We start from the raw sequence: 26,521 nt of genomic DNA, 5'->3' as shown, positions 1-26,521 counted from the left end.
ACTTCAGGAAGCATTGGGGGTTGCTAGGAATGACAAAGAACAACTAGAATTCACTTCTCAGCCCTCAGTTTGTGTAACTCAGCTTGTTCTTTTAGCTCAGAAGAATTGTACCCATGTTTGGAAATACTTTGTAGTCTGTAAGACTTTTGCAATTTGGAAATCTCTTATAAATCAGAAATCATCCGTGAGTGTTAAATGTGTGTTAAGAATTATGTCTAAATTTAAGCCTGTATCATTAAAAATAAACTGAGTTTAAACTACTTCGTTAGCTGTAAGTGTCTCCTACTTGGCTGCGAGAGAGGACCTGCCACTCGAATGGTGGATATTGGCAGCTAGACGTTGCTGCAGAGACTATACAGGGAAGAAAGCTAGTCCTTGAAGAGCAGCTGGATAATCTCCCATAGATCTATCAGACTGGGCTTAAAATCTTTTGTGTTTAGGGCTTTGTAGACAGGGAACCCAATAACATCACAACATCAAAGGGAAATACAAACTCTCAACTTGGGAGTCAGAGTTACAGAGCACAGAAACAGGACCTTAGGCCCAGTTCATTCATGCTGACCAAACTGTCTGCCTGATCTACTCCCACTTGGCCAATATCCCTCCCATCCATGCACCTCTCCAAATGTTTTTTTTTTAATTTTGTGATTGAGATCTGCCTCTACAACTTCAAAGTTCAAAGTAAATTTATCAAAGTACATAGATACCACTTTATGAAATCCTGATTCATTTTCTTGTGTACATACTAAATAAATCTAATAAGCATAACAGAATCAATGAAAGACCACACCAACAGGGCAAACAATCAGTGTGCAAAAGACAACAAAATGCAAATACAAAAAGAAAGAAAAATAGAAGTAATGATAATAAATAAACAATAAATACCGAGAACATGGGATGAAGAGTCCTTGATAATGAGCCCATAGGTTGTGGTAGCATTTCAGTGACGGGGCGAGTGACGTTCAAGAGCATGATAGTTGAGGGGTAACAACTGTTCCTGAAAATGGTGGTGAGTCCTAAGGCTCCAGCATTTCCTGCAAGTGAAGCTGAATGAAATCATCTCCTGCTTCCTCCAGCAGCTTGTTTCATCTACCCAGCACTTTCTGTGGAGAAACTTGCTCTGCAGATCCCCTTCGAGATCTTTCCCCTCGCACATTAAACCTATACTCTGCAGTTTTAGACTCCCCTAACCTGTGCAATAGGTTAAAGAGATTCGCTTTATATGTCACGTGCACATTGAAACACACAGTGAAATGCACTTTTGTGCCAATGACCAACACAGTCCAAGGATATTCTGGGGTCAGCCCACCTGTGTCGCCTGTTCCCAGCATCAAAAATAAGCTTTCCCAAAACTTAATAATCCTAAACCGTACGTGTTTGGAATGTAGAAGGAAACTGGACCACACAGATGAAAACAGCGCACCCAGAGAAAAGTCAATGGTCATGTGGAGAATGTACATCCTCTTTACAGACAATGGTGGGAAATGAATCCCAATCTTAGGCTAATCAGCACGCTACCATGCCTCTCCAGGTCATCTGTGACCATCCAAGGTGTCAGAGGCCCCCCATCAGTCAGGGTCGACCATGATTATTATGTCCTAGCTATCTATGTGATACGCAAGCCAGGGCAGTATGGTAAGGAGAGCAAGCTGTTGCCCATGCAGCAGGCTCCCCCTCTCCACGCAGCTGATGAATCCAAAGGAATGGCAGAGACCGGTACAGTTTGGCTCCAGCAGTGTTGCAGGAGTTGCAAGTCAGTGTGGAACTCAACATTAGGGACTTAGGGACTCCAGCTCTGGACTTCCCCTCGGGGTTTACTCCCGAAGCCTTCCCCAGGAGTGAGGATAGCCACAGGTAGCAAAGGTTTGAGATCCAGAGATTTCCATCTCTTAGGTGAGCTGTCATCGATAGATAGCCCCATCTATCCAAAGTGACTGGTTTTAAGGCACAAGTAATTTGTCTTTGCACCTTCTCCTGTTAGTAGAACTGATTCCGCCATGAAGGCAGGAGCTGGACTTGGTTGTCAGAGCTATTTGAGATACACACCATTGGGACCATTTAATAGGCAGTGGGAACTTATCCCCACAATCTCCCCTGGTTACGACAACCTTAAGGAATCCTATTACTACTTTATCTACACCGACACTATCCAGCCTCTCCTTATAGCTCACGCCCCGTCTTGACAACATCCTCGTGAACCAACTCTCCATTATTAGTGACATCCTTCCGATAGGTGGGTGGCCAGAACTGCACTTGATCCTCCAAGTGAGGTCCGACCATCCAGTTGACAGGACAGGTTGATTATAAACCCTGCAGCATAGGCCTGAGCAGGTGATCCTAAAGTTTGATGTCCAGTTCTGGACCGGGACAGCATTTGAAAAGCTATTGGCCCTAGTGTCCCGTCTGAACGAAGAAAATTCACCTGCAAAACCTCACAACTTTTGCTCTCTTTTTGCGCTACTTATTTAAATATATATATTAAAAATACACACACAGTGGATTCCAGTTAATTGGGCTATCTGGTTATTGAGGCAGCCGCTTATTTGGGACATGAGACTTCAATTATTTTATTTTAGCGATACAGCAAGGCCCTTCGAGCGACAACCCCAATCAACCCTAATCTAATCAAGGGACAATTTACAATAGTCAATTAATCCAGCCGGTATGTCTTTGGACAATGGGAGGAAAGCAGAGCACAAACATGCCTTCCACGGGGAGGATGTACAGAGACTCCTTAAAGAACGACACTGGAATTGAACTCCGAAATGCCCTGAGCTATAATAGTGTCATACATTACCACGGGACCGAAACAGTTTCTTACTAAATAAAACAACAAATTTCACAATAATTTCACAGCAATAATAAACCTTATTTGGATTTTATCCTAAACAAACTATTTAAACTTTTTTTTTGCCAAAGCTGAGTGGTGTTTGGCCAAAATGCTGGGAATGAGATAACTTAAGTCAAGTTATCCTGATCAAAACTTCAGCTAAGAAAGGGAGAATTTGATGAGCTCTCTGGTGGCCTATTAAGTCAATATCCACTCCTATACCCTATGTTCATACCAAGGTATTAAAATGGAGAACAAGAGAACTTGAGGTCGAATCACATGCACTATCTCCAGCCGGCAACTACTCCTTTGTACAGGGAATAGGTAGGGGTGGGGACGTGCTTGGTTTCAAGAACAGAGGGAGGTAATCTGACCCCTCACCACATCAGCTGTCAAATTGCAGAGAGCTGTGTGTTGACAGCTCCTATTCCATTTGGAAAATGTATGCATGATCAATTATTCCAATTAAGAACATCAGTGGGTATCTGGACTGAGCCATCAGAAATACAACGGATCCAGCCAGAACCAAGGCAACCCAAGAAACCCCTCAGCAGATGATTATTGAGCCATATCTAAACTAACTGCTCTTAAATTCTGGATTTATCTTTCAATTGTCTCATTCCATTAACTATACCTGCGGGCACTGTTCAACTGCTTGGAAATTATTGATCACCAGTCTTTCAGGAAATGGGCAATAAAGAGAGCAAAATACTATTCTACAATATTACTGAAGCTGAATTCAGACATTATTCATCAAAGACTTAATGTAGCTCCTGACCTGGAAAGAACAAAGTTATAAAGAGGTGATTTAATGATCTTATTAGTATTTTGAAGAGCTTTCATTACCACTGTAATTTTCTGGTGTTCTGCATTGCCACTGTGTTGTGACGGTTAGACATTATTACAGTTCAGGGCTCTCCGGAGTTCAATTCTGGTGCCATTCTGGAAGGAGTCTCTGTGAATCCTCCCCATGGAATGTGTGCATGTTTCTCCAGGTGCTCCAGTTTTCTCCCATAGTTCAAAGACACACTGGGTAGGTTCACTGGTCACCGATAATTGTTCCGTGATTAGGTTAGGGTAAAATTGGGGTTGTGTTGTTGCTGCAGAGGCGCACTTTGAAAATTTGGAAGGACCCGCTCTGCATCGTGTTACTAAATAAATAACTGAGCCTAGTTATCTGAGTGATCAGAAGCACTGTGCCACAAGCAGTTCTGGTTGCAAAGTTTAGCACAAGGATGCAGCTTGGCGTCTGTTATCCAGAGAGTGTATCGCCTTCAGAGGTGGTGCAGGAATCCGAGACAAAAGACTTTCTAAATGGTCTCTGATGTCACTAAGCACTAAATGAGCCAAAAATGATGACACTTAAAATTTGCAATATAGACATCGGAAGTTAAAAAAAAAAGATTTATAAGGATTATAACACAGCTGAAAGATTGAAACTATCTGGAAAGGTTGACCAAGTTGGATCTACGTTCTCCATATGAGATGAAACTATGGGCGGATTCCATAAAATCTGAAGGCATTTGAAAAAGTCAGATGTCTGTCAGTCGTGCAAGCAGAAAGGAACGTGGAATTTGTTACTGAGAAGAGTGGTGTTGGCGAATGGAATCGAAGGCTTGAGAAGGAAATGAGAAATGTGCGTGAGGAAGATATAGGCAGAAGTCTATGTTGTTAGAGAAGACGAAGAATGGTGGGAGGAGGCTTGCAGATTACAGAGCTCTGTTGAAATCTTCCCACTTTTACATTCAATTTCCCCTGGCAACAAACGAACAATATGGTGTAGTTTCCCTTATTACTTGCTATTCCTGCAGAGCAGCTTTTTGCTCATCATTGCTTAGGACACTCAGATTCTTAAAAGTTGTTTGTAAAGTGTGAACGTGACTTCTGTTGCCAGAGGTGGTGTGGTGTGGTGTGGCACCCATTCTGGTTGTTAATGCAAATGATACACTTTACATTACACTTCAATGAAAATGTGGTGAATTTACTGAGTGCCAGGCTGGACTCACGGAACACAACAGGGAGAACAAGGCAGCCCACAAGTGTCACCACAGATTCTGGTGCCGACAAAGTGCATCAGAACACAAGCAAACTAACTACAGAACAAGTCTCTTTCTCCCCTCCCTCCCAGTGACACACCCACACAGTGCTCCAACCTCAGAAAAGGCTGTCTCTGGGTCTCCAGCGGACAATAAGCTTCTGGTGGGACCACTCAATCCCATCTAATGCCAACTCTTCCAATCGTCTCCCCTATTCCAATCCACAGCCTGACTAACTTCGGAGACAAGAAGTTCATCTACTTCTACTGTTAAACACACTAGGGCTTAAAAGCCAGCTCTCTTCTGAGCAGCACCATTACAACTGACTGAGCCAAACATGACAGGAATTGTCTAGAACATTGATAGTTGCACCATTGAAAGCATCCCATCTGGAAGCACAGCTTGGCTTGGCAACTGCTTTGCCTAAAACTGCAGCGCTGTAATTGCAGCCCCGTCCATCACAAAAACCAACCTCCCCTCCATTAACTCCATCTACAGTTCCTGCTTCCTCAGGAAAGTGGGCAGTAATGAAGGAGCCCTCACCCATCCCAGAATTCTCTCTGCTCCCTCCCTCTTGAACAAAGGATACAAAGGCTTGCAGTCACGTACCATCAGACTCAAGGATGGCTTCTTCATGACTCTTGAATGGGCCAGGTGAGCTCCTGAATTCACAATCTCCCTCATCTTTACCGCAGCTTTCTCTGACCTGTCATGCTATTCTGCATTATTCTTCCCCCCCACCCCCCTACAGTCCCTTTTATAGAACATACAACAATACAGTAAAGGAGCAGGTCCTTCAGCCCATGATTAATTAAGATAATGACACTTAATCCCATCTGCCTGCACATGGTCCACATTCTCTGCATATTTATGCACCTATCTAACAGTGTCTTGAACATCTCTACTGTATCCTCCCCTGCCACTGCACCTGGCACCGACCACCCTCTATAAAACGAGACCATCCCACTCATCTTCAAACTGCACCTTCTAGTGCATGCCCTCTAGTATTAAAAATTTCCGTAACAGTGACTGAGGCCTCCATCGGTTAGGGTTGACCATGAATATTGCATCCTAGCTGTCCAGATGTGCAAGCCTGGTCAATACAACATCAAGAGCAAGGTGCTGCCCATGTAGCAAGCTTCCCCTCTCCACCCGTGATGAACCCAAAGGAACAGCAGAGACCGATACAGTTTGGCACCAGCAGCAGCACAGGAGTTGCCAGTCAGCACTGAACTAATGTAGTCTTAGTGACTCCAGCTCCAAAATTTTCCCCAGGATTTACTCCCGAATCCTTCCCCATCCCCATCCCCATCCCCATATGGCAGACGAGGTTTGACATCAGTTTTTCTTCTACACAAACAGCCAACTACAGTTGATATGCCCAATCCATAAACACACCAGCATGCCTCAAGGCTATGTGCTGAGCCCTCTTCTGTACTCCCTTTTCACCCATGACTGCGTTCCTGTACATGGTTCTAATTCCATAATCAAGTTCGCAGACGACACCACAGTGGTTGGTCTGATCAGAGGGGATGACGAGAAGCCCACTGGGACAAGGTCCAGCACCTGGCCGCATGGTGTGCTGACAACTACCTGGCCCTTAACACACAGAAGACCAAGGAGATCATTGTGGACTTCAGGCATGCTAGGAGCCACACTCACGCCCCCATCTACATTAATGGAGCTATAGTGAAGCATGTATCAAGCTTCAAAAACCTTGGTGTTCACATTTCTGATGATCTCACCTGGTCCCTGAACTTCTCCTTCCTGATCAAAAAGGCGCAACCGTGCCTTTATTTCCTGATTTCCTGAGAAGCATCAAGAAAGCTCACCTCTGCCCCAGGATACTGACGGGCTTTTACCGCTGTACCACTGAGAGCATACTCACCAACTGCATCTCAGTGTGGTATGGCAATTGTCCCATATCGGAATGCAAAGCACTCCAGCGTGTGGTGAAAACTGCCCAGTGGATTATCAGCACCCAATTGCCCATCACTGAGAATAACTACCATAAATGCTGCCTGGGCAGGGCGAAAAGCATTATCAAGGATGCATCTCACCCTAACCATGGACCTTTTACTCTCCTCCCATCTGGCAGGCGCTAAAGGATCCTCCGCCCCTGCAGGCTCAGGAAGAGTTTCTTCCCTGAGGCTGTGAGCCTGCTGAACCTCACATCACAGCGCTATGCAGTACTGCACCCATATTGTACTGTCTCAGTACTTTTATATTTGTATGCTGGAGCACTTACTTTTTATTTGTCGTTATTTTGTAAATAACACTATTCTTTTGCACTTCTGGTTAGATGCTAACTGCATTTCATTGGCTTTGTATCTGTACTCAGCACATTGAGTCTGCTCCACCATTCCATTAAGGCCGATTTATTTTCCCTCTCAACCCCATTTTCCTGCCTTCTCCCCTTAACCTTTGAATCCTTAATAATCAAGAACTAGCAAACTGCCTTGAATATATAAAAAAAACTTGGCCGTCTGTGGCAATGTACTTCACAAATTTTGACTCTTGGAAATAAATGACGGGTGTCTATCTCTGCTTCTGATAATTTTATCAACTTCTTACAGATATCCTCTGACACTCCAGAAAAAACAAGCCAAGTTATCCACCTTCCTCTCATAGATGTAGCCTAAACAGAGCTTTAAAAAGCTGCAACATAACGAACTGCATCTTGAAATCAATGTCTCAACTAAAAAAAGGCAAACATGCCTTTTGTACCACCCTATCCACTCTCTGCGCCATGATGGACAAGTGTTTGTAATGATCTATCCGGATGGCACACAAACAAATCAACTCCACTGTATCTCAATACATGACAATAATAAACCAATTACAAATTTTCTAGTTGTCAGAAAATAATTAGGAGCCTCTACATTACTCACAAATTCAAAGTCACCATCCTGTGGCACCTTCCAGTTATCAGATGAGCCCTGAACTGCGTTTCGATTACTGTGGCTGTTGGCTTGATTCTCTTTTTCCTTCTGCTCAAAGTACTCCAGGAAGGACGGTTTACTCTGCTGTATCGTCTCATCTTTCTCTGTGAAATTAAAGAAAAATATGCAGTGAGATAAATTACATTCTGGGAAGGCAGCTCAAAGAATCAAATTTAATATCAGCGGCATAGTGCTGTCACATATATGGAAAGGGCGCCCATGACTTTTGCACAGTACCGTAGTAATTTTATGTATCGCACTGTACTGCTGCCGCAAAAAAACACATTTCCTAACATGTGAGTGATGATGAACCTGATTCTGATGTGGGTCTCTATTGTGGACTGAGAGTGGGAAGGGGGAAGGAAGAGAGGAGGGAGTGGGAAGCATCAGAGAGACATTCTGTAATGATCAATAAGCCAATTGCTTGGAATCAAATGACCTTGCCTGATGTCTCAAAGCTGGGTGTGTTTGGACATGCGCCACCCTTTGCCCCAGCACTCCTTCTCTGCCACTTGTCCCACACCCCTCCTGCAGCAGTCCACCCTCACCTTTCCCAGCTGAGCAAAAAACTTGCATGTATGAGCCTAAGACTTCTGCATAGTACTTATGTTGTGAAATTTGCTGCTAAGTGGTGAAGACTGAGTCGTTCCCTACAACCTTTCAGTGTGAAGCAGCGTTCTAGATGTAAGAAAATAGAAAGTTTACACCAGCCGCTGAGGAAGCTATGCAGCATCGTGTCCTATCACTCGGTAAAAACAATGAACTGCAACATTACTCTATATATCTACTTCACCCTACACCTCTCTGGAGAATAAAAGTTGATCGATTTGATTCAAAATTAACAAATTTATCTGATGTCAATTGTCATGTGCAGAAAAAAGTGTCCTAATTTCTCCTTCCTCTACATGCAGGACTGTTAGCTGACTTAGCTTCTGAAAAGCCTGGTTGTAGACTCTGCCTCCATTACTAGTCTTTACCAAATTAAAAAGCTTGTTTCCTTTTCTACACTAATAGTTAATGATTAGTCACGTCTACATTGATATGTCAAAACATAGTGAAATGCAAAATTTGCATCAAATCAAATCAAATCAGCGAGGATGTGCTGGGGCAGCCCGCAAGTGTGGCCACACTTCTGGCGCCAACATAGCCTGCCCACAACTTACTAACCATAACTGTAACAGTACACCTTTGGAATGTGGGAGGATACCAGAGCACCCAGAGGAAGGCAAACATACTTACTCCTTACAGACAGCATCAAGAATCAAACCCTGACTGGTGATCGCTAGCACTGTAAAGTGGTTGCTTTAAACTGCTACTCTACTGCACTCAGATATCATTCTAATAAATACCTGGGATGTGGTGAACAGAACTGCTCACTTTACTCCAAGCAAAGCTTAATCAGACCATCATCTAGCCCGGGGGTCGGCAACCCGCGGCTCCGGAGCCTCATGTGGCTCTTTTACGTCTGTGCTGCGGCTCCCTGTTGCTTTGGGAAATAATTGGTTGTGGCGACCCTTTTCCTGGCATCCGAACCGACTCACAATTAGATAGCCTACGGGGTTTTGCAAGCACAGAGCTTTGGAGCCTCTGCGCCATGGGGGGGGGGGGGCAGGTTGAGGGAGGCTTAAAAGTGAGGCTGAAGATTTCGAATAAAGTTTTCTCCTTCGACTGCAGTTACCGACTCCGTGTCGTAATTTTAGCGCTGCGTGTAGCACACCGCTACATGGTCAGTATTTAATTAAAATGTATTTTATGTTAGTTTGTTAGTTTTTGAAATGTAAATCTAAATTTGAAGATTATGGTGATCTTGTACAATCTAAATAAGACGTCGTGGCGACCCATTTCCTGACACATCCGAACCGGCTCACAATTAGCCAGCGTTCAGGCTAAGGGAGATAGCCTACGGGGGTTTGTGAGTACGTGTCTTTTGCAGCATCCGCGCCCATGGGGGGCGGGTTGAGGGAGGCTTAAAAGCAAGGCTGTTTAGTTCGAATAAAGCTATCTTTGACTGCAGTTTACTGACTGCGTGTAGCACACCGCTACAACGTGTTTTTATCGCTGGCTGTCCAGATGGGAGGTGCTGAAACGCTTTGTCGCGTGTCTGGAAGAAGTGAAAACTTTCCTGGGCAGCAAAGGGCTTACCTTTCCTGAGCTGGAACAGCCAGAGTGGCTGGAAAAGCTACACTTCATGGTAGACATGACAGCGCACCTGAACACGCTGAACACAGCTCTTCAACGGGGTAAGGACGTACAGCCCTGCACATGTTGGAGGATGTTTTGGCATTCGAGCGCAAGTTGACTTTGCTTGCCAGAGATTTACAGAAAGGCACATTGTCTCACTTCCCCAATTTGAGAGAGTTCAAACAAGGTCACGACATGATAAATTCGGGGTATTTACATTCTGCAATCATCGCAATGCAAACATCGTTTGGGAAACGCTTCTGTGAGTTCAGAGAGGAAAAAAACACATTATCCTTCCCGGTCACTCCCCTAAGCATCGATCCATCCCTACTGAATACGACTGCATTGTCAGGTGTGAGTCAACCTGAACAAGTATGATAAATATTTTAATTGCCTATTATTTTACGTATATTCATATGTTTTCATTGTTCAGTGAAATAGTCCTTTTATTTTTCAGGTTGACAGCTGGCTGACGTTATTTTTGGTTTGCTGCTGGCGGCAAATTTAAGTTTGGCGTTTTTCATAAATAAAAGAAGGACTCAAATAGCCGTTGAGTGTTTTACTTAAAAGTAACCTTCAACCCAACGTCTTTTTTTCGGAGTTCAAAATGTTTTTGTTGCATGCAGAAATGTAATTTCGTTTTCTCTGCAGGAGTTCATCAATTTCATAAATGCAACACATTATAGTTTGTTTATACATAGCATAAAGGCAAAACAAAACGTTGTATGCAGTGTTATTTCATTTTAAATGTCAAACGGGTTTTGCGGCTCCCAGTGTTTTCTTTTCTGTGGGAAACGGGTCCAAATGGCTCTTTCAGTGGTAAAGGTTGCTGACCCCTGATCTAGCCGAACCACAGACGTATGCATCAGTTTATTCAATATAACACCACCATAAGACATAGAAAGCCATCAAACTCTCCTCACACTGACCAGCATTCCATGAGCCCTGCGTTACAAAGTGTTGAGTAGAGATTTTCTTCATCACTCCCTATCTTGCAACGTCCCCCTTGAAGTCTTCAGCATCAGGCTTCTGGATTCCTGGATTTTTCCCGAATGTTGCTCTAACTACGATGCAGAAAAGTGCACCTCCTCCAGAGCACGATGATATGAAATGTGTGGGCTGATGAATTACGTTGGGTTGGGCTGCCTAGTCTCCGGACAGAACAGATGAGCCAGATTCAAGTTGATGAGCAAAAGATACAAGGGGCATAAAGAATACTTACATTTTTTTAAAAAAACAGAACATGGATAAGATCTGGAACTCACTGGCTGAGGATGGTGAAAAATTGTCAGAGAGAGAAACACACACCTACAGAATCCCTGAAGTTAGAAATTGTCCGAGGGAACGCCACTGTGTCTGTGTCTCTTTGGATTATTCCCCTTTCTTGGTCCAGAGAGGCAGATTTATTGGTAGAATTTATCTAACGGTCCAGTTTTAATTACACACCAAGTGATGGCAACAATAAATTCACATAGTGCTTTTAACACAATAAAAATGCTTTACAAGAGGATTAGTTTTTGATATTCATTTCAGAGATACAGTGTGGTTATGGTTACAAAGGGCTCATGCTGTCCAACAACATCCACATGATCAACTAACCTACTAACCCACATCTCTGGGATGTGGAAAGGGAACTGGAGCACCAGGAGGAAATCCTACCAACTCCTTACAGACAGTGTCGAGATTGAACTCAGGTCACCGGCTCTGGAATAGTGTTACATTAATCACTATACCATAACATTTCAAAGGGGGCTGTGGTCAGCGAAGCAGGCTGGAGGTTCAGTCAAAGGCTTCAAATCAAAACAGCTAAAACCACAGTTTGCAGCAGAGAAGAGTTATGTGATGTGACATGACATCTAAAGGAGCTGAAAGATTTCATAGTATTTTCAGCTGCCTGCTGTTTACAGACAGGAGGAAAGAGGCAATGAATGGCTTTGAAACATGCATGAGGACTTTAAAACTGAAGTGTTGGTAGGAGAGCACGTGGTTAAGGAGAATTTTGTATAAATTCAAGTTTATGTAGGAAGGAAGACATGTGTATATACACTGAAATGTTTTTTTGATATTGCAGCAAACTGTCTCTAATGCTTAACTAAAAGGCTAACTTATAGAGGTTCCCAATTTAGGGAGTCATACAGCATGGAACCACCCCTCTGGCAGAACTAGTCCCAGTTGTCTGCATTACGCCCATATCCCTCTGAACCAGGGGCTCCTATGCCACACACCCCTGCTCTAAACCTTTCCTTTTCACGTACCTGTCCAAGTGCTTTTCAAATGTTGTTACTCTACCTGTCTCAACCATGTTTTCTGTCAGCTCATTCCGTATACGGACCACCCTCTGGGTAGAAACGTCCCTATTAAATCTCACCCCCTATCTTTCCTCTCCCAATTATTCCTATCTTTTTCAGCAGTGCTTATATCAAGCACTTTTTCAATATTAAAAATTAGTAGTCACAGGTACCAAATAGATCGGGTTATAAAGAGTTTCTGGCACATTGGTCTTCATAAATCAGGGTACTGAGTACAGGAGCTGGGATGTTACGGTGAAATTGAATAAGATGTTGGTGAGGCCATATTTGGAATATTGTGTGCAGTTCTGGTCACCTACCTACAGAAAGATATTAATAAGATTGAAAGAGTGCAGAGAAAATTTACAAGGATGTTGCCGGGACTGGGCGACCTGAGTTACAGAGAAAGGTTGAATAGGTTAGGATTTTTTTTCTCTGGAGCACAGGAGATTGAGGGGAGATTTGATAGAGGTCAAATTATAAGTATAGGTGGGGTAAATGCAAATGGATTTTTTCCACTGAGGTTCAGTGAGACTACAACGAGAGGTCATGGGTTAAGGGTGAAAAGTGAAATGATCAAGGGGAACACGAGGGGGAATTTTTTCACTCAGAAGGTGGTGAGTGTGGAACGAGCTGCCAGCAGAAGTGGTGGATATGAGTTTGATTTCAACACTTGGGAGTAATTTAGATAGGTACATAGATGGGAGGGGTATGGATGGTTGATGGGACTAGGTAGATTAATAGCTCGGCTTGGACTCAATGTTCTCTGACTTGAAGCTTACCACTTATGAATTCTTTTTACCATGACTTGAGAACTATCACTGATAATTTAAGAAAGATGAGTTAGCCATTAATTTAAATTAAGGGAGTGGAAAGTAGTTTGAATTAATGATCTTGATCCATCATTTCCATTATGGATATATGTTCCCCTCTAAACTCACACAGAGGAAGAAGATAACTGTTAAAATATAGACAGACATTTGCACTAATAATTTGCAAGTTTATAGATAACCAGATGAGAGGAGATGTAATCCATTGTTGCTAGTCTATACTTTCTTCATCTCACTATAGATATTTAAGTTCAATTTCATTGTTATTCAACTGTACACGTGTATACAACAAAATGAAGCAATGTTCCTCTGGGACCAAGGTGCAAAACACAGCACATATACCACATACGGCACATAAAAAAGATGTACAAGTTGACATAAAGTTCATATACAACAAATAGTTAGACATACGACCATATCATGCTATTGCCTCTATCAGTGGTAGCAGGGCGCTCAGGTTTTAAACTTCAATCCTCCGTAAGTAAAAATGTAGAAACATTTGGAGACACATAAAATGGGAATGGAATTATTTATTTTCAATCTACTGGCCTTGACACTCAGAGGCTTGGGCTATATCATTACATTTTTTGTAACCATTTCCCTGCTGTCGTAATTATATGTTCTGCGTGTCGCATGTGACTGTTGGTTCTGTGTTTTGCACCTTGGCCCCAGAGGAATGCAGTTTCATGTGGCTGCACTAATGTGCATGATTGAATGATAATTAAACTTGAAGTTGATCTGGGCCACTAAAGTGCTTTGTGCGCATAAATTTCCTTACTATTTCTGCATGTGTCCTCATGCAGTTCAATATATCGATAGCTTTGAAAAGCATTCTGAAATAGGAGTGCAAAGTTTGGCATTGGTCTTGTAGAATTACAGCTCGAGTGTGAATCAGCTAATGAATTCCTGGCAAGCTTCCACTGTAGAATCAGGTCACTCAACAATGACACCCAGCAGGAATGGGAACAGGGCTTTGACAAATTGTGATAGATACATCACAGAAGCAGGCCATTCAAGCCAGTGCACTCATTTAGGCTGTGCATTATGGTAAACCGCAACTTTAGTGGGTCAGCTTAGGAACAGCAAGCGAGGATGTAACGCTGCTCATCAGAACATACTTGGAATACTGTGGGCAGTTTTGGGCTCTTTCTCTGAGAAAGGATGTGGCATTGGAGAGGGTCCAGAAGAGGTTCATGAGAAAGATCCCGGGAATGAAAGGATGGAAGGGTTAACATGAGGAGTTTTGATGGCTCTAGGCCTTCACTCGCTGGAGTTTAGAAGAATGTGGGTGGGGGGGGGGGGGATAATCGCATTGAAACCTATTACATGTTGAAAAGGCCTAATACAGAGGATGCTACCAATGGCGGGACAGTCTGGGACCAGAGAGCAAAGCCTCAGAATATAAGGACTCCCCTTTAGAACAGAGCTGAGGAGGAATTTCTTCAGCCAGAAGGTGGTGAATCTGTGGATGACTGTGGAGGCCAAGTCACTAGGTATATTTAAAGTGAAGGTTGACGGGTTCCTGATTAGTCAGGGCGTCAAAGTTTAGGGGAATAAAGCAGAAGAATAGGGTTGAGAGGGATAATAATTCAGATGTGATGGAACGGCAGAGTAAATTTGATGGGCCAAATGGCCTAGTTTCACTCCTATGTCTTACGTTATGAAATATTCAACGAGTATACCAATTAGGTGGCAGCACCTACCGTTAGTGCCACAGTATTAGGACCCTATATCGAGATGATTGGGCACTAAGCGCCTGTAGAAGTGGAAACTGGATCAATCAGGACTTTCGTAAGGTTTTGTAACTCGATAGCTAACTGCGGTTAAATAAGCTGCCAGGTGGAAGGATAAAGTACGGTGAATGGGAATGAAAGGATTTACTCTGCTTGGAGTTTACCTGCACTCACCGAGTCAAATGACTTGCTTTTGTACCTCATGAATCTGCTTCGTGCAGATACATTAAAAAATCTATGCCTTTCATTTCCTGATCTTCTCAGTGGCAGGAGGAAAGATACAGGATTAGTGACAGATGAAGCAATTACAGAAATCAATTTAACAGTTGAATTAAATATTCTCAGAGAAATAAAGAAGTTTGAAAAGTTGTCTTGATCCTGCTTGGGGAGATAAATGCAAAGGTCTCCTTTATCAGCAGCTTAACAGCTTCGGAACTGACATTTGCTGGCCAGTGTGAAAGCAAAGCCTGCAATAAATCTGACAGAGCGGCTTCTCTGCAGTCATTTGGAGACCGTCTAACACAATCCAACACAATCACATCACAGATAACTACAATCAGCTTCATTTCCTGAAATAAGTAACAAATGCACATCCAACAGTATTTTTACTGAGGTTTGAATCAAAGCCAGTGTCTCTTATGGAATTATCAATGTAGCGAGACACAACAGGCGTCTTTCACTGACGTTTCAGTGAAGTGCAGTGTGATGTTCCCTACAATACCACTCGAAAAGTGGAAGAATTCCCTGCAGAACTACTACAGATTCTGTCCTCATCATCTTGAGCTGTGTCTAAACTATCCAACTAGGATACAGTGGATCAGAATTTATGGCGAGGCATAAAAACATGCAGAAAATCCTGCAAAAGAAACCTTGCAGAACACCGTTCAGAATCCTCAGCATCTGAAGGGTGAAGAGTGAACCGAAAATCATTTGACAAATTCATATCTCAAACTTAAATGTCTCTTCCCTTTCAGATATAACATGTTACTGTTTTTAAATTTGACTTGCATTTTGTTAAGCAAGGTTGAGATAGACACCAGCCACATTAACTACTGAATAAGCTCCTGCTGTAAGCACCACTAAGAGTTATACAGAATAGCACAGTGCAGCACAGGAACAGGCCCTTCAGCCCACAATGTTGTGCTGAATCAATTAAATTAGTAATCAAGTAACTAACTAAACTAATCCCTTCTGTTTACACAAAATCCATATCCTTCCATTTTCTTCACATTCATGTGCCTATCGCCTGTCTAAATGTCTCTTAAGTCGTTAACGTTTCTGCCTCTCAACCACCAAGCACCCACCACTCTAGTAAAATAAATCTTGCCCTCACATCTCCTTTGAAATTACCGCCCCCCCCCCCCCACCTTAAGTGCATGCCTTCTGGTTTTAGACGTTTCAACCCTGGTTCAAAGATGCTGTCTATTTGTAGCTGCGCCTCTCATGATCTTATAAACCTCTGTCAGATCTTCCCTCAGCCTCTGTAGCTCCAGAGTAAACAATCCCCAAGTTTGTCCAACCTCTCGTTATAGCACACGCCCTCTGATCCAGGCAACATCATGGTAAACCCCATACCTTCCCGGCCTTCATTACATAGTGCATTAGAAGTTTATTTGCGATTTTGTAATGAGCCAGCTAATAAAACTGAGCATTACTACCAAGAGTTCACCAATCCCATACTCTCTTCAGCTTCATTATATTTTGCAGTGCAAGTTCGTATGTGATATTGTCGTTTACAGACATCTGGCTAAAAGTAACTCACGTCCAATTAAAACCAACTTCCAGCCAAATGACACACTGAAATGTTGCTGATCTACACTGCGGTCCAAAGCTCCAAATTTAAAATTCTCGGCCAGATAAGAGACCGCAGGTACTGGACTCTGGAACAACAAGCAATCATGCTCAACCCCACTAGTTTGCTTCAGCAGATTGCTCATTGCTCAGAAATTCTTGTTTTTTTAGTATCTCCTCTTCTCCATGATTTGCTCTCTGCACTGATCGCAGCCCAGTCTCCTGTACTTTGTACACATATACATCCAACTGCTCCTGAGCAGACAACAAAGTTCCTGAGATCTCGTTCAGGAATTTCCTCCATATTCCCTTCCATTTCAAGGACCCTATAACTTGCATTCTCAATATTATTTATTTTTCTTTTTGTATTTGCACAGTTTGTCATCATTTCCACACTGGTTGTTTACCTATCTTCCTGTGTAGTTTTTCACTATACTGTGTTTCAAAGTTCACAGTAAATTTATTAAAATACATATATGTCACCATATACAACCCTGAGATTCATTTTCTTGAAGCCATACTCAATAAGTATAATAACCATATTAGAATCAATGAAAGACCACACCAACAGGGTGGACGACGAGTGTGTAAAGACAACAAACTGTGCAAATACAAAAAGAAAAAGAAGAAGAAATAAATGAACAAACACAACGTACATAAATAAATAAATAAGCAAGCAAGCAATAAATAATCAGCACGTGAGATGAAGAGTCCTGGAAAGTGAGTCCATAGGTTGTGGGAACATTTCAGTGATGAGGCGAGTGAAGTTATCCCCTCTGGTTCAAGAGCCTGATGATTTAGGGGTAATATCTGTTCCTGGACCTGAGGCTGCTTTGCTTTCTTCATAATTGCACTTACGCGCTGGGCCCAGGACAAGTCCTCTGCAATGATAATACTGAGGAAGTGAAAGTTGCTGACACTCACCACCTCTGCTCACGGACCTCTGGTTTCCTCCTCCTGAAATCAATCAGCTCTTCGATCTTGCTGACATTGAGTGAGTGGTTGTTTCTGTGGCACCACTCAGACAGACTTTCGATGTCCCTCCTATATGCTGATTCATCACCACCTCTGATTCGGCCAACAACAGTGGTGTCGTGAGCAAACTTAAATATGGTGTTGGTGCTGAGCGTAGCCATGCAGTCATAAATGTAAAACCAGTAGAGTAGGGGCTATGCACACAGCCTTGAGGTGTACCTATGCTGCTGGAGATTGTGGAGGAGATGCTGTTGCCAATTCCAAACTAACTGGGGTCTGCAAGTGATGAAATGGAGGATCCAATTGCACAAGGTGGTACTGAGGCCAGTCTTGAAGTTTATTGATTAGTTTTGAGGGGATGATAGTATTGAATGAGGAGCTGTAGTCAATAAAGAGCATCCTGGTGTATGTATCTCTGCAGTCCAAATGTTCCAGGTTTGAATGAAGAGCCAAATGAAATATCATCTGCTGTGGACCTGGTGTGACGGTAGGCAAATTGGAGCTTCTCAGGCAGGAGTTGATATTCTCCATCTCCAAAGATACAGTACATTTCTTTGTAACTACTGAGAATGTGCTTAAGAAATAAACCTCAGGCTGGTATATGGTGACATACATGTACGTTTACTTTGAACATCCTCTTCTCTTGGAACACTACCTGTCTGAGGGCACCCCTTCTAAAACCAGTCTTTTTCTTGATCTACGGTTACGATGAAGGTGTTACATGAAAGTACATCCTGTCCTTGCTTCCAGACAAAGGGTCTCAGCCCTATGGACACTGCCTGGCCTGCTGCGTTTTGTGTGTGTATCCTGTCCTTGCTTGCTTGCCTTTACTTGTGCAGTAGGTAGCTCGGTCCTAGAATGTGTAAACACTGAATAGTTAAGGCACTTAGCTTAGATGCTTTCAGAAGGAAACGAGCTTTGCACATTCGAAGACATAGCAATACAAGCAGAAATGCTTTATACATTAGATGTGATTCTCCAAACTCTGATAACTATGAAAGGTTTCAGTTGATATGTCAACAAAAGAGCCGGTCATTAAAAAAAAACAGGCTCTACCTCTTTCCCACATCCACAAACAATCAGCTATCCTAGCATTGTCACCATGTTTGAGGTTGCATGTGTTCTGGGTTCTGGTTACTCTCCTTCTTGCAGTTTTTGAGCGGTTTGATCAGGGTGCTTTGACGAAGACTGGCTCTGCGGCCTGCAGTCAACTAGTGGTGCGGTTCTGACCTGAGCTGAATACTACTGGACTCCTGGTTTGATGTCTACGTGTTGTACGCCTGCTTTTTGCTGTTTGTGCATTTTGTTCCTTTCTCGCGCGTAGGGTGTTTGATGTTTTCTTTGTACGGGTTTCATGATGTTTCTGTTTTGTGGCTGCCTGCAGGAGGACGAACCTCAAAGAGTTATACTTCGATAATAAATGTACTTTGAATCTCTGAATTTGGAGAAATTAGTATGTAAGAACCATGGCATGAAGTTTCACTATGCTCACAAAGTTTTATTCATTTACTTATTTATTGAGATACAACGCAGAACAGGTCCACCAGCCCTCTGAGCCGCCCCTCCCAGCAGTCCCTCAACTTAGACTGTGTAGTGGCATCAGCACTGGACTTTGAGGTGGATGGACCCGAGTTCTCAACCTGGGCAGCAGCAGTATCTACACAGAATTAAGGCCTGGCAATCTACTTCTCCATCTTGCCAGAAAAGCTCGATGGACAATTACACTATCCTTAGGGTTGTCATGAGTCAACGACAACTCGATGGCACTCAACATGATCACAGTACAATTTATATCGGCCAATTAACCTACCAACCATCTTCGGACTGCGGGAGGAAACCAGAGCACCAAGAAGAAACCCACACGGTCACAGGGAGAATGTACAAACTCCCTACAGATGTCAGTTTCACTATATTTAAGTACAATAAATCCTGACTTTGTTATATTAACAATACTCAAGAGATTATAAATGTTTAAGCCACACACTCGTTACTCACAAACTGACTATGAAATTTGAAAGTACCTTGCATTATGCAAACCCAATTAATGAAATCTTGATTTCTATGACAGGAAAATGTGTTCTGAACAATCTAGCCATACTTCACAGAACAAGAAATGCCTTAACAATCCCATGTTAATAGCAACTATTGGTTGACATACTCAATATGATAAGTGATGATACTTAATCGCAAGAATCTTAATGTAAGTGATTTAAATGTGTATATAAATCTCCATGACTAGCCATGGTCATTGCTGCCTTCAGAAATGAAAATTCGCTGCAATTAAAAACTTAAATTTCCAATTCATACATAAAACCCTAATGGAAATGAGGTCACAATTTATTTATTTAGAGATACAATGCAGAACAGGCTCTTCTGGCCCAATGAGCTGCACTGCCTAGCGACCCACCTATTTAACCCTAGCCCAGGGGTCAGCAACCTTTACCACTGAAAGAGCCACTTGGACCCGTTTCCCACAGAAAAGAAAACACTGGGAGCCGCAAAACCCGTTTGACATTTAAAATGAAATAACACAGCATACAACTTTTTGTTTTGCCTTTATGCTATGTATAAACAAACTATAATGTGTTGCATTTATGAAATTGATGAACTCCTGCAGAGAAAACGAAATTACATTTCTGCATGCAACAAAAACATTTTGAACTCCGAAAAAAAGACGTTGGGTTGAAGGTTACTTTTAGGTAAAATACTCAACGTCTATTTGAGTCCTTCTTGTATTTATGAAAAACGCCAAACTTAAATTTGCCGCCAGCAGCAAACCAAAAATAACGTCAGCCAGCTGTCAACCTGAAAAATAAAAGGACTATTTCACTGAACAATGAAAACATATGAATATACGTAAAATAATAGGCAATTAAAATATTTATCATACTTGGTCAGGTTGACTCTCACCTGCCAATGCAGTCGTATTCAGTAGGGATGGATCGATGCTTAGGGGAGTGACCGGGAAGGATGATGTGTTTTTTTCCTCTCTGAACTCACAGAAGCGTTTCCCAAACGATGTTTGCATTGCGATGATTGCAGAATGTAAATACTCCGAATTTATCATGTCGTGACATTGTTTGAACTCTCTCAAATTGGGGAAGTGAGACAATGTGCCTTTCTGTAAATCTCTGGCAAGCAACGTCAACTTGCGCTCGAATGCCAAAACATCCTCCAACATGTGCAGGGCTGTACGTCCTTACCCCGTTGAAGAGCTGTGTTCAGCGTGTTCAGGTGCGCTGTCATGTCTACCATGAAGTGTAGCTTTTCCAGCCACTCTGGCTGTTCCAGCTCAGGAAAGTTGAGCCCTTTGCTGCCCAGGAAAGTTTTCACTTCTTCCAGACACGCGACAAAGCGTTTCAGCACCTCCCCTCTGGACAGCCAGCGATAAAAACACGTTGTAGCAGTTGCTACACGCAGTCAGTAAACTGCAATCAAAGATAGCTTTATTCGAACTAAACAGCCTTTTAAGCCTCCCTCAACCCGCCCCCCATGGGCGCGGATGCTGCAAAAGACACGTACTCACAAACCCCCGTAGGCTATCTCCCTTAGCCTGAACGCTGGCTAATTGTGAGCCGGTTCCAATGTGCCAGGAAATGGGTCGCCACAACGTCTTATTTAGATTGTACAAGATCACCATAATCTTCAAATTTAGATTTACATTTCAAAAACTAACAAACTAACATAAAATACATTTTAATTAAATACTGACCATGTAGCGGTGTGCTACACGCAGCGCTAAAATTACGACACGGAGTCGGTAACTGCAGTCGAAGGAAAAAACTTTATTCGAAATCTTCAGCCTCACTTTTAAGCCTCCCTCAACCTGCCCCCCATGGCGCAGAGGCTCCAAAGCTCTGTGCTCGCAAACCCCCGTAGGCTATCTAATTGTGAATCGGTTCGGATGTGCCAGGAAAAGGGTCGCCACAACCAATTATTTCCCAAAGCAACAGGGAGCCGCAGCACAGACGTAAAAGAGCCACATGTGGCTCCGGAGCCGCGGGTTGCCGACCCCCGCCCTAGCCTAATCACAGGACAAGTTACATTGACCAATTAACCTACGAAGTGGTACACCTTTGGACTGTGGGAGGAAACTCACCCACTTCAACAGGGACAACATACAAACTCCTTGCAGACGGCACCAGAATAGAAGTCCACACTACGAAACATCCCGAGCTGTAATAGCATCACGCTAATCACTAACTATCATGGCGTCCAATAATTTCATTTCATTTCATTATCTGATTGTAGCGGTGTGCTACACGCAGCGCTAAAATTACGACACGGAGTCGGTAACTGCAGTCGAAGGAAAAAACTTTATTCGAAATCTTCAGCCTCACTTTTAAGCCTCCCTCAACCGGTCCCCCATGGCGCAGAGGCTCCAAAGCTCTGTGCTCGCAAACCCTCGTAGGCTATCTAATTGTGAGTCGGTTCGGATGCGCCAGGAAATGGGTCGCCACATAACCCCCCCCCCCCCCCCCCCAGAACCGGCGATACACCCCCCAATGTCCAGAGTCTGGGCCAGAACCTACTTGGGAGGTCGGCCTCTGCGCCGAGGCGCCGGAAACTCGGCCGGTTGCGCCAGGTCCACATGGGCCGGTTTGAGGCGGTCCACCGTGAAAACCTCCTCTTTCCCCCCAACGTCCAGCACGAACGTGGACCCGTTGTTCCGGAGCACCTAAACGGCCCCTCGTGCGGCCGATGCCCGCCCCTTCGTACAAACACAAACTTACAGTTCTGTAGGTCTTTGGGTACGCAGGTCGGGTGCCGCCCGTGCTGTGAAGTGGGTATGGGGGCCAGGTTACCGAGCTTCTCGCGTAGTCTGCCCAGGACTGCTGCGGGTTCTTCCTCTTGCCCCCTTGGGGCTGGTAGGAACTCCCCGGGGACGACCAGGGGCGCGCTGTATACCAACTCGGCCGACGAGGCGTGCAGGTGGTCCTTGGGCGCTGTGCGGATGCCGAGTAGGACCCAGGGAAGCTCGTCCGCCCAGTTGGCTCCTCGCAGGCGGGCCATGAGGGCCGACTTCAGGTGACGGTGGAAACGCTCCACTAGCCCGTTCAACTGTGGGTGGTAGGCAGTTGTGTGGTGCAGCTGAGTCCCCAAAAGGCTGGCCATAGCTGACCACAGGCTGGAGGTGAACTGGGCGCCTCTGTCGGAGGTAATGTGGGCTGGTACACCAAAGCGAGATATCCAGGTGGCGATCAGGGCTCGGGCGCAAGATTCGGAGGTGGTGTCGGTGAGCGGGACCGCCTCTGGCCATCTTGTGAACCGGTCCACGATAGTCAGGAGGTGCCGCGCTCCGCGCGACACTGGCAGAGGGCCCACGATATCCACATGAATGTGGTCGAAACGCCGGTGGGCGGGATGGAACTGCTGCGGTGGGGCTTTGGTGTGCCGCTGCACCTTGGCCGTCTGGCAGTGCATGCACGTTTTGGCCCATTCACTGACCTGTTTGCGGAGTCCGTGCCAAACGAACCTGCTGGAAACCATCCGGACAGTTGTCCGGATGGAGGGATGCGCCAAGTTATGAATGGAGTCGAAAACACGGCGCCGCCATGCTGTCGGGACGACTGGACGGGGCTGGCCGGTGGCGACGTCACAGAGTAGGGTCCTCTCACCCGGGCCCACGGGGAGGTCCTGGAGCTGCAAACCGGAGACTGCGGTTCTGTATCTCGGAATCTCCTCATCTGCCTGCTGTGCCTCTGCCAGTGCCTCAAAGTCTACCCCTTGGGAAAGGGCATGAACGGTAGGGCGAGAGAGTGCATCTGCCACGACATTGTCCTTACCCGAGACGTGCCGGACATCCATCGTGTATTCAGAGATGTAGGACAGGTGGCGTTGCTGGCGGGACGACCGGGGGTCGGACGCTTTCGTAAACGCAAAGGTAAGCGGTTTGTGGTCCGTGAACGCGGTGAAGGGCCGACCTTCTAGGAAGTACCTGAAATGCCGGATTGCCAGGTAGAGCGCCAACAGTTCCCGGTCGAAAGCACTGTACTTAAGCTCGGGTGGTCGCAGGTGTTTGCTGAAAAACGCCAGGGGTTGCCAGCGACCTGCGATGAGTTGCTCCAGCACCCCACCGACTGCCGTGTTTGATGCGTCCACTGTGAGGGCGGTAGGGGCGTCCATTCTGGGATGTACTAGCATCGCGGCGTTCGCCAAAGCTTCCTTCGTTTGAACGAAAGCGGCGGCGGACTCCTCATCCCAGGTAATGTCCTTGCTCGGACTCCACATCAGGGCGAACAGGGGGCGCATGATCCAGGCAGCTGAAGGGAGGAAGCGGTGGTAGAAATTGACCATACCTACGAATTCCTGAAGGCCTTTGATCGTGGTGGGTCAGGGAAAGAGGCGGACCGCATCTACCTTAGCGGGCAGAGGGGTTGCCCCGTCTTTAGCAATCCTGTGGCCTAGGAAGTCAATGGTATCGAGTCCGAACTGGCATTTGGCGGGGTTGATTGTAAGACCGTACTCACTCAGTCGGGCGCAGAGTTGACGGAGGTGGGACAGATGCTCCTGACGACTGCCGCTGGCTATGAGGATGTCATCCAAATAGATGAACGCGAAGTCCAGGTCCCGTCCCACCGCGTCCATTAACCGCTGGAACGTCTGTGCGGCATTCTTCAGGCCGAACGGCATGCGGAGGTACTCGAAAAGGCCGAAAGGGGTGATGAGAGCCGTTTTGGGGACGTCGTCAGGATGCATCGGGATTTGATGGTACCCTCGGACGAGGTCTACCTTGGAGAAGATCCGTGCGCCATGCAGGTTTGCTGCAAAGTCCTGAATGTGCGGCACAGGGTAGCGGTCCGGTGTGGTAGCCTCGTTCAGCCTGCGGTAGTCGCCGCATGGTCTCCAGCCCCCCCTTGGCTTTGGGCACCATGTGCAGGGGGGAGGCCCATGGGCTGTCGGACCGCTGGATGATCCCCAATTCCTCCATCCTCTGGAACTCCTCCTTCGCCAGTCGGAGCTCGTCCGGGGGAAGCCGCCGAGCGCAGGCGTGGAGGGGTGGTCCCTGGGTCGGGATGTGGTGCTGTACGCCGTGCCTGGGCTGTGAACTGCGGTGCCAGAACCGATGGGAACTCCACCAGGACCCTGGTGAAGTCGTTGTCGGACAGCGTGATGGAGCCGAGGTGAGGGGCTGGCAACTGGGCTGCACCCAGGGAGAACGTCTGAAAGGTCTCGGCGTGTACCAGTCTCTTCCTGGGCAGGTCGACCAGTAGGCTGTGAGCCCGCAAAAAATCCGCACCCAGAAGCGGTTGGGCTACGGCGGCCAGTGTGAAGTCCCACGTGAACTGGCTGGAGCCGAACTGTAGCTGCACCTGACGGGTGCCATAGGTCCTTACTGTGCTGCCATTCACGGCCCTCAAGGGGGGACCCGGTGCCCTGCTGCGGGTGTCGTAACTCGTCGGAGGTAAAACGCTGATCTCAGCCCCAGTATCGACCAAAATCCGGCGTCCCGACCTTCTATCCCACACATACAGGAGGCTATCCCGATAACCAGCCGCCGTAGCCATCAGCGGCGGCTGGCCCTGGCGTTTCCCGGGAACTTGCAGGGCGGGCGACAACGGCGGGCTTCTGCACCCCACCGCTGGTGGTAGAAGCACCAGTGTTCATTGGGCCAGGGGTTGGCGGGCTCTGCGGCCGGGCCTGGACTGGTTTGCTGCCAGGAGCGTGGCTGGGAGATCTGTGCGATGGACGCCCCGCTCACCTTTTTGGCGTTCCACAGCAAGTCCGCCCGGGCTGCCACCTTCCAGGGGTCACTGAAATCCGCGTCGGATAGCAGCAGGCGTATGTCCTCGGGCAGCTGCTCCAGGAATGCCTGCTTAAACATGAGGCTTGTGTGTCCGTCGGCCAGAGACAACATCTCATTCATTAAAGCCGATGGAGGTCTGTCGCCCAAGCCAACCAGGTGCAGTAAACGGGCAGCCCGCTCGCGCCGTGAGAGTCCGAAAGTCCTGAGGAGCAGGGTTTTGAATTCCGTGTACTTGCCGTCTGCCGGGGGCGACTGTACGAACTCCGCGACCTGGGCCGCTGTGTCCTGGTCGAGGGAGCTCACCACGTAGTAGTAGCGGGTGTCTTCTGAGGTGATCTGGCGAACGTGGAATTGGGCTTCGGCTTGCTGGAACCATAGGTCCGGGGGCTGTGTCCAGAAACCCGGCAGTTTCAACGAAACCGCATGAACAGAGGCGGCGTCGGCCATTTCTGGTCCAAAAATCGTTTGGACCGTCGGGGTCACCAATTGTAGCGGTGTGCTACACACAGCACTAAAATTACGACACGGAGTCGGTAACTGCAGTCGAAGGAAAAAACTTTATTCGAAAACTTCAGCCTCACTTTTAAGCCTCCCTCAACCGGCCCCCCATGGCGCAGAGGCTCCAAAGCTCTGAGCTCGCAAACCCCCGTAGGCTATCTAATAGTGAGTCGGTTCGGATGCGCCAGGAAATGGGTCGCCACATGATTTTGGAATACAGGCTTTTTTTTAAAAAGAAACATTATTCTTCTCCACAAGGAATCCAATTGATCAGGAAAAAGCATAACCTGCTTATTTCAGTTCTCTTACATTCTGCTAAAGACTTTCTCAAGTCTTGAGCAACATATACAAAATGCGGGAGGCACCCAGCCAATCAGGTAGCATCGATGGTTCAGACCAAAACCCTTCATCAGGGCTGGAAAAGGAGGAGTGCACAAGCCAGATAAGATGATTTCCCGCATTTACTGCCTTTATGAACAGTGGTCACCTTAAGTGCGTTGCTAGTATGTTCAAGATTGTTTAATGTGATTTTCAGTACCCAAGTATAAAGGAGAATGAAATAGTTGTTACTCCAGATCCAATGCAGCACAAAAAGCACAATAAGACAAAGAGCAAAATAATAAAAAACACAATAAATACATAAGATAGCTTACAGACAGAGATTGTCGTG

The 26,521-nt window shown here is 45.6% G+C and overlaps 1 protein-coding gene across 3 annotated transcripts in view; it reads right to left on the bottom strand.

Annotated features, from left to right (window-relative positions):
* The window catches only part of LOC132399972 (serine/threonine-protein kinase 3/4), a 331,476-nt gene that overhangs the window by 173,099 nt on the left and 131,856 nt on the right, over positions 1–26,521 (bottom strand). For all 3 annotated transcript variants that reach the window (XM_059980968.1, XM_059980970.1, XM_059980969.1), the window contains exon 10: positions 7,758–7,912. In XM_059980968.1, coding sequence (XP_059836951.1) covers positions 7,758–7,912 — 155 coding nt within the window. The remainder of the gene's footprint in view (positions 1–7,757; positions 7,913–26,521) is intronic.

This window comes from Hypanus sabinus, chromosome 9 (genome assembly GCF_030144855.1).
Source record: "Hypanus sabinus isolate sHypSab1 chromosome 9, sHypSab1.hap1, whole genome shotgun sequence".
NCBI classification, from domain to species: Eukaryota; Metazoa; Chordata; class Chondrichthyes; order Myliobatiformes; family Dasyatidae; genus Hypanus; species Hypanus sabinus.
Note: the sequence above shows the minus strand (reverse complement) of the source record. Positions and strands in the feature narration are given on the sequence as shown.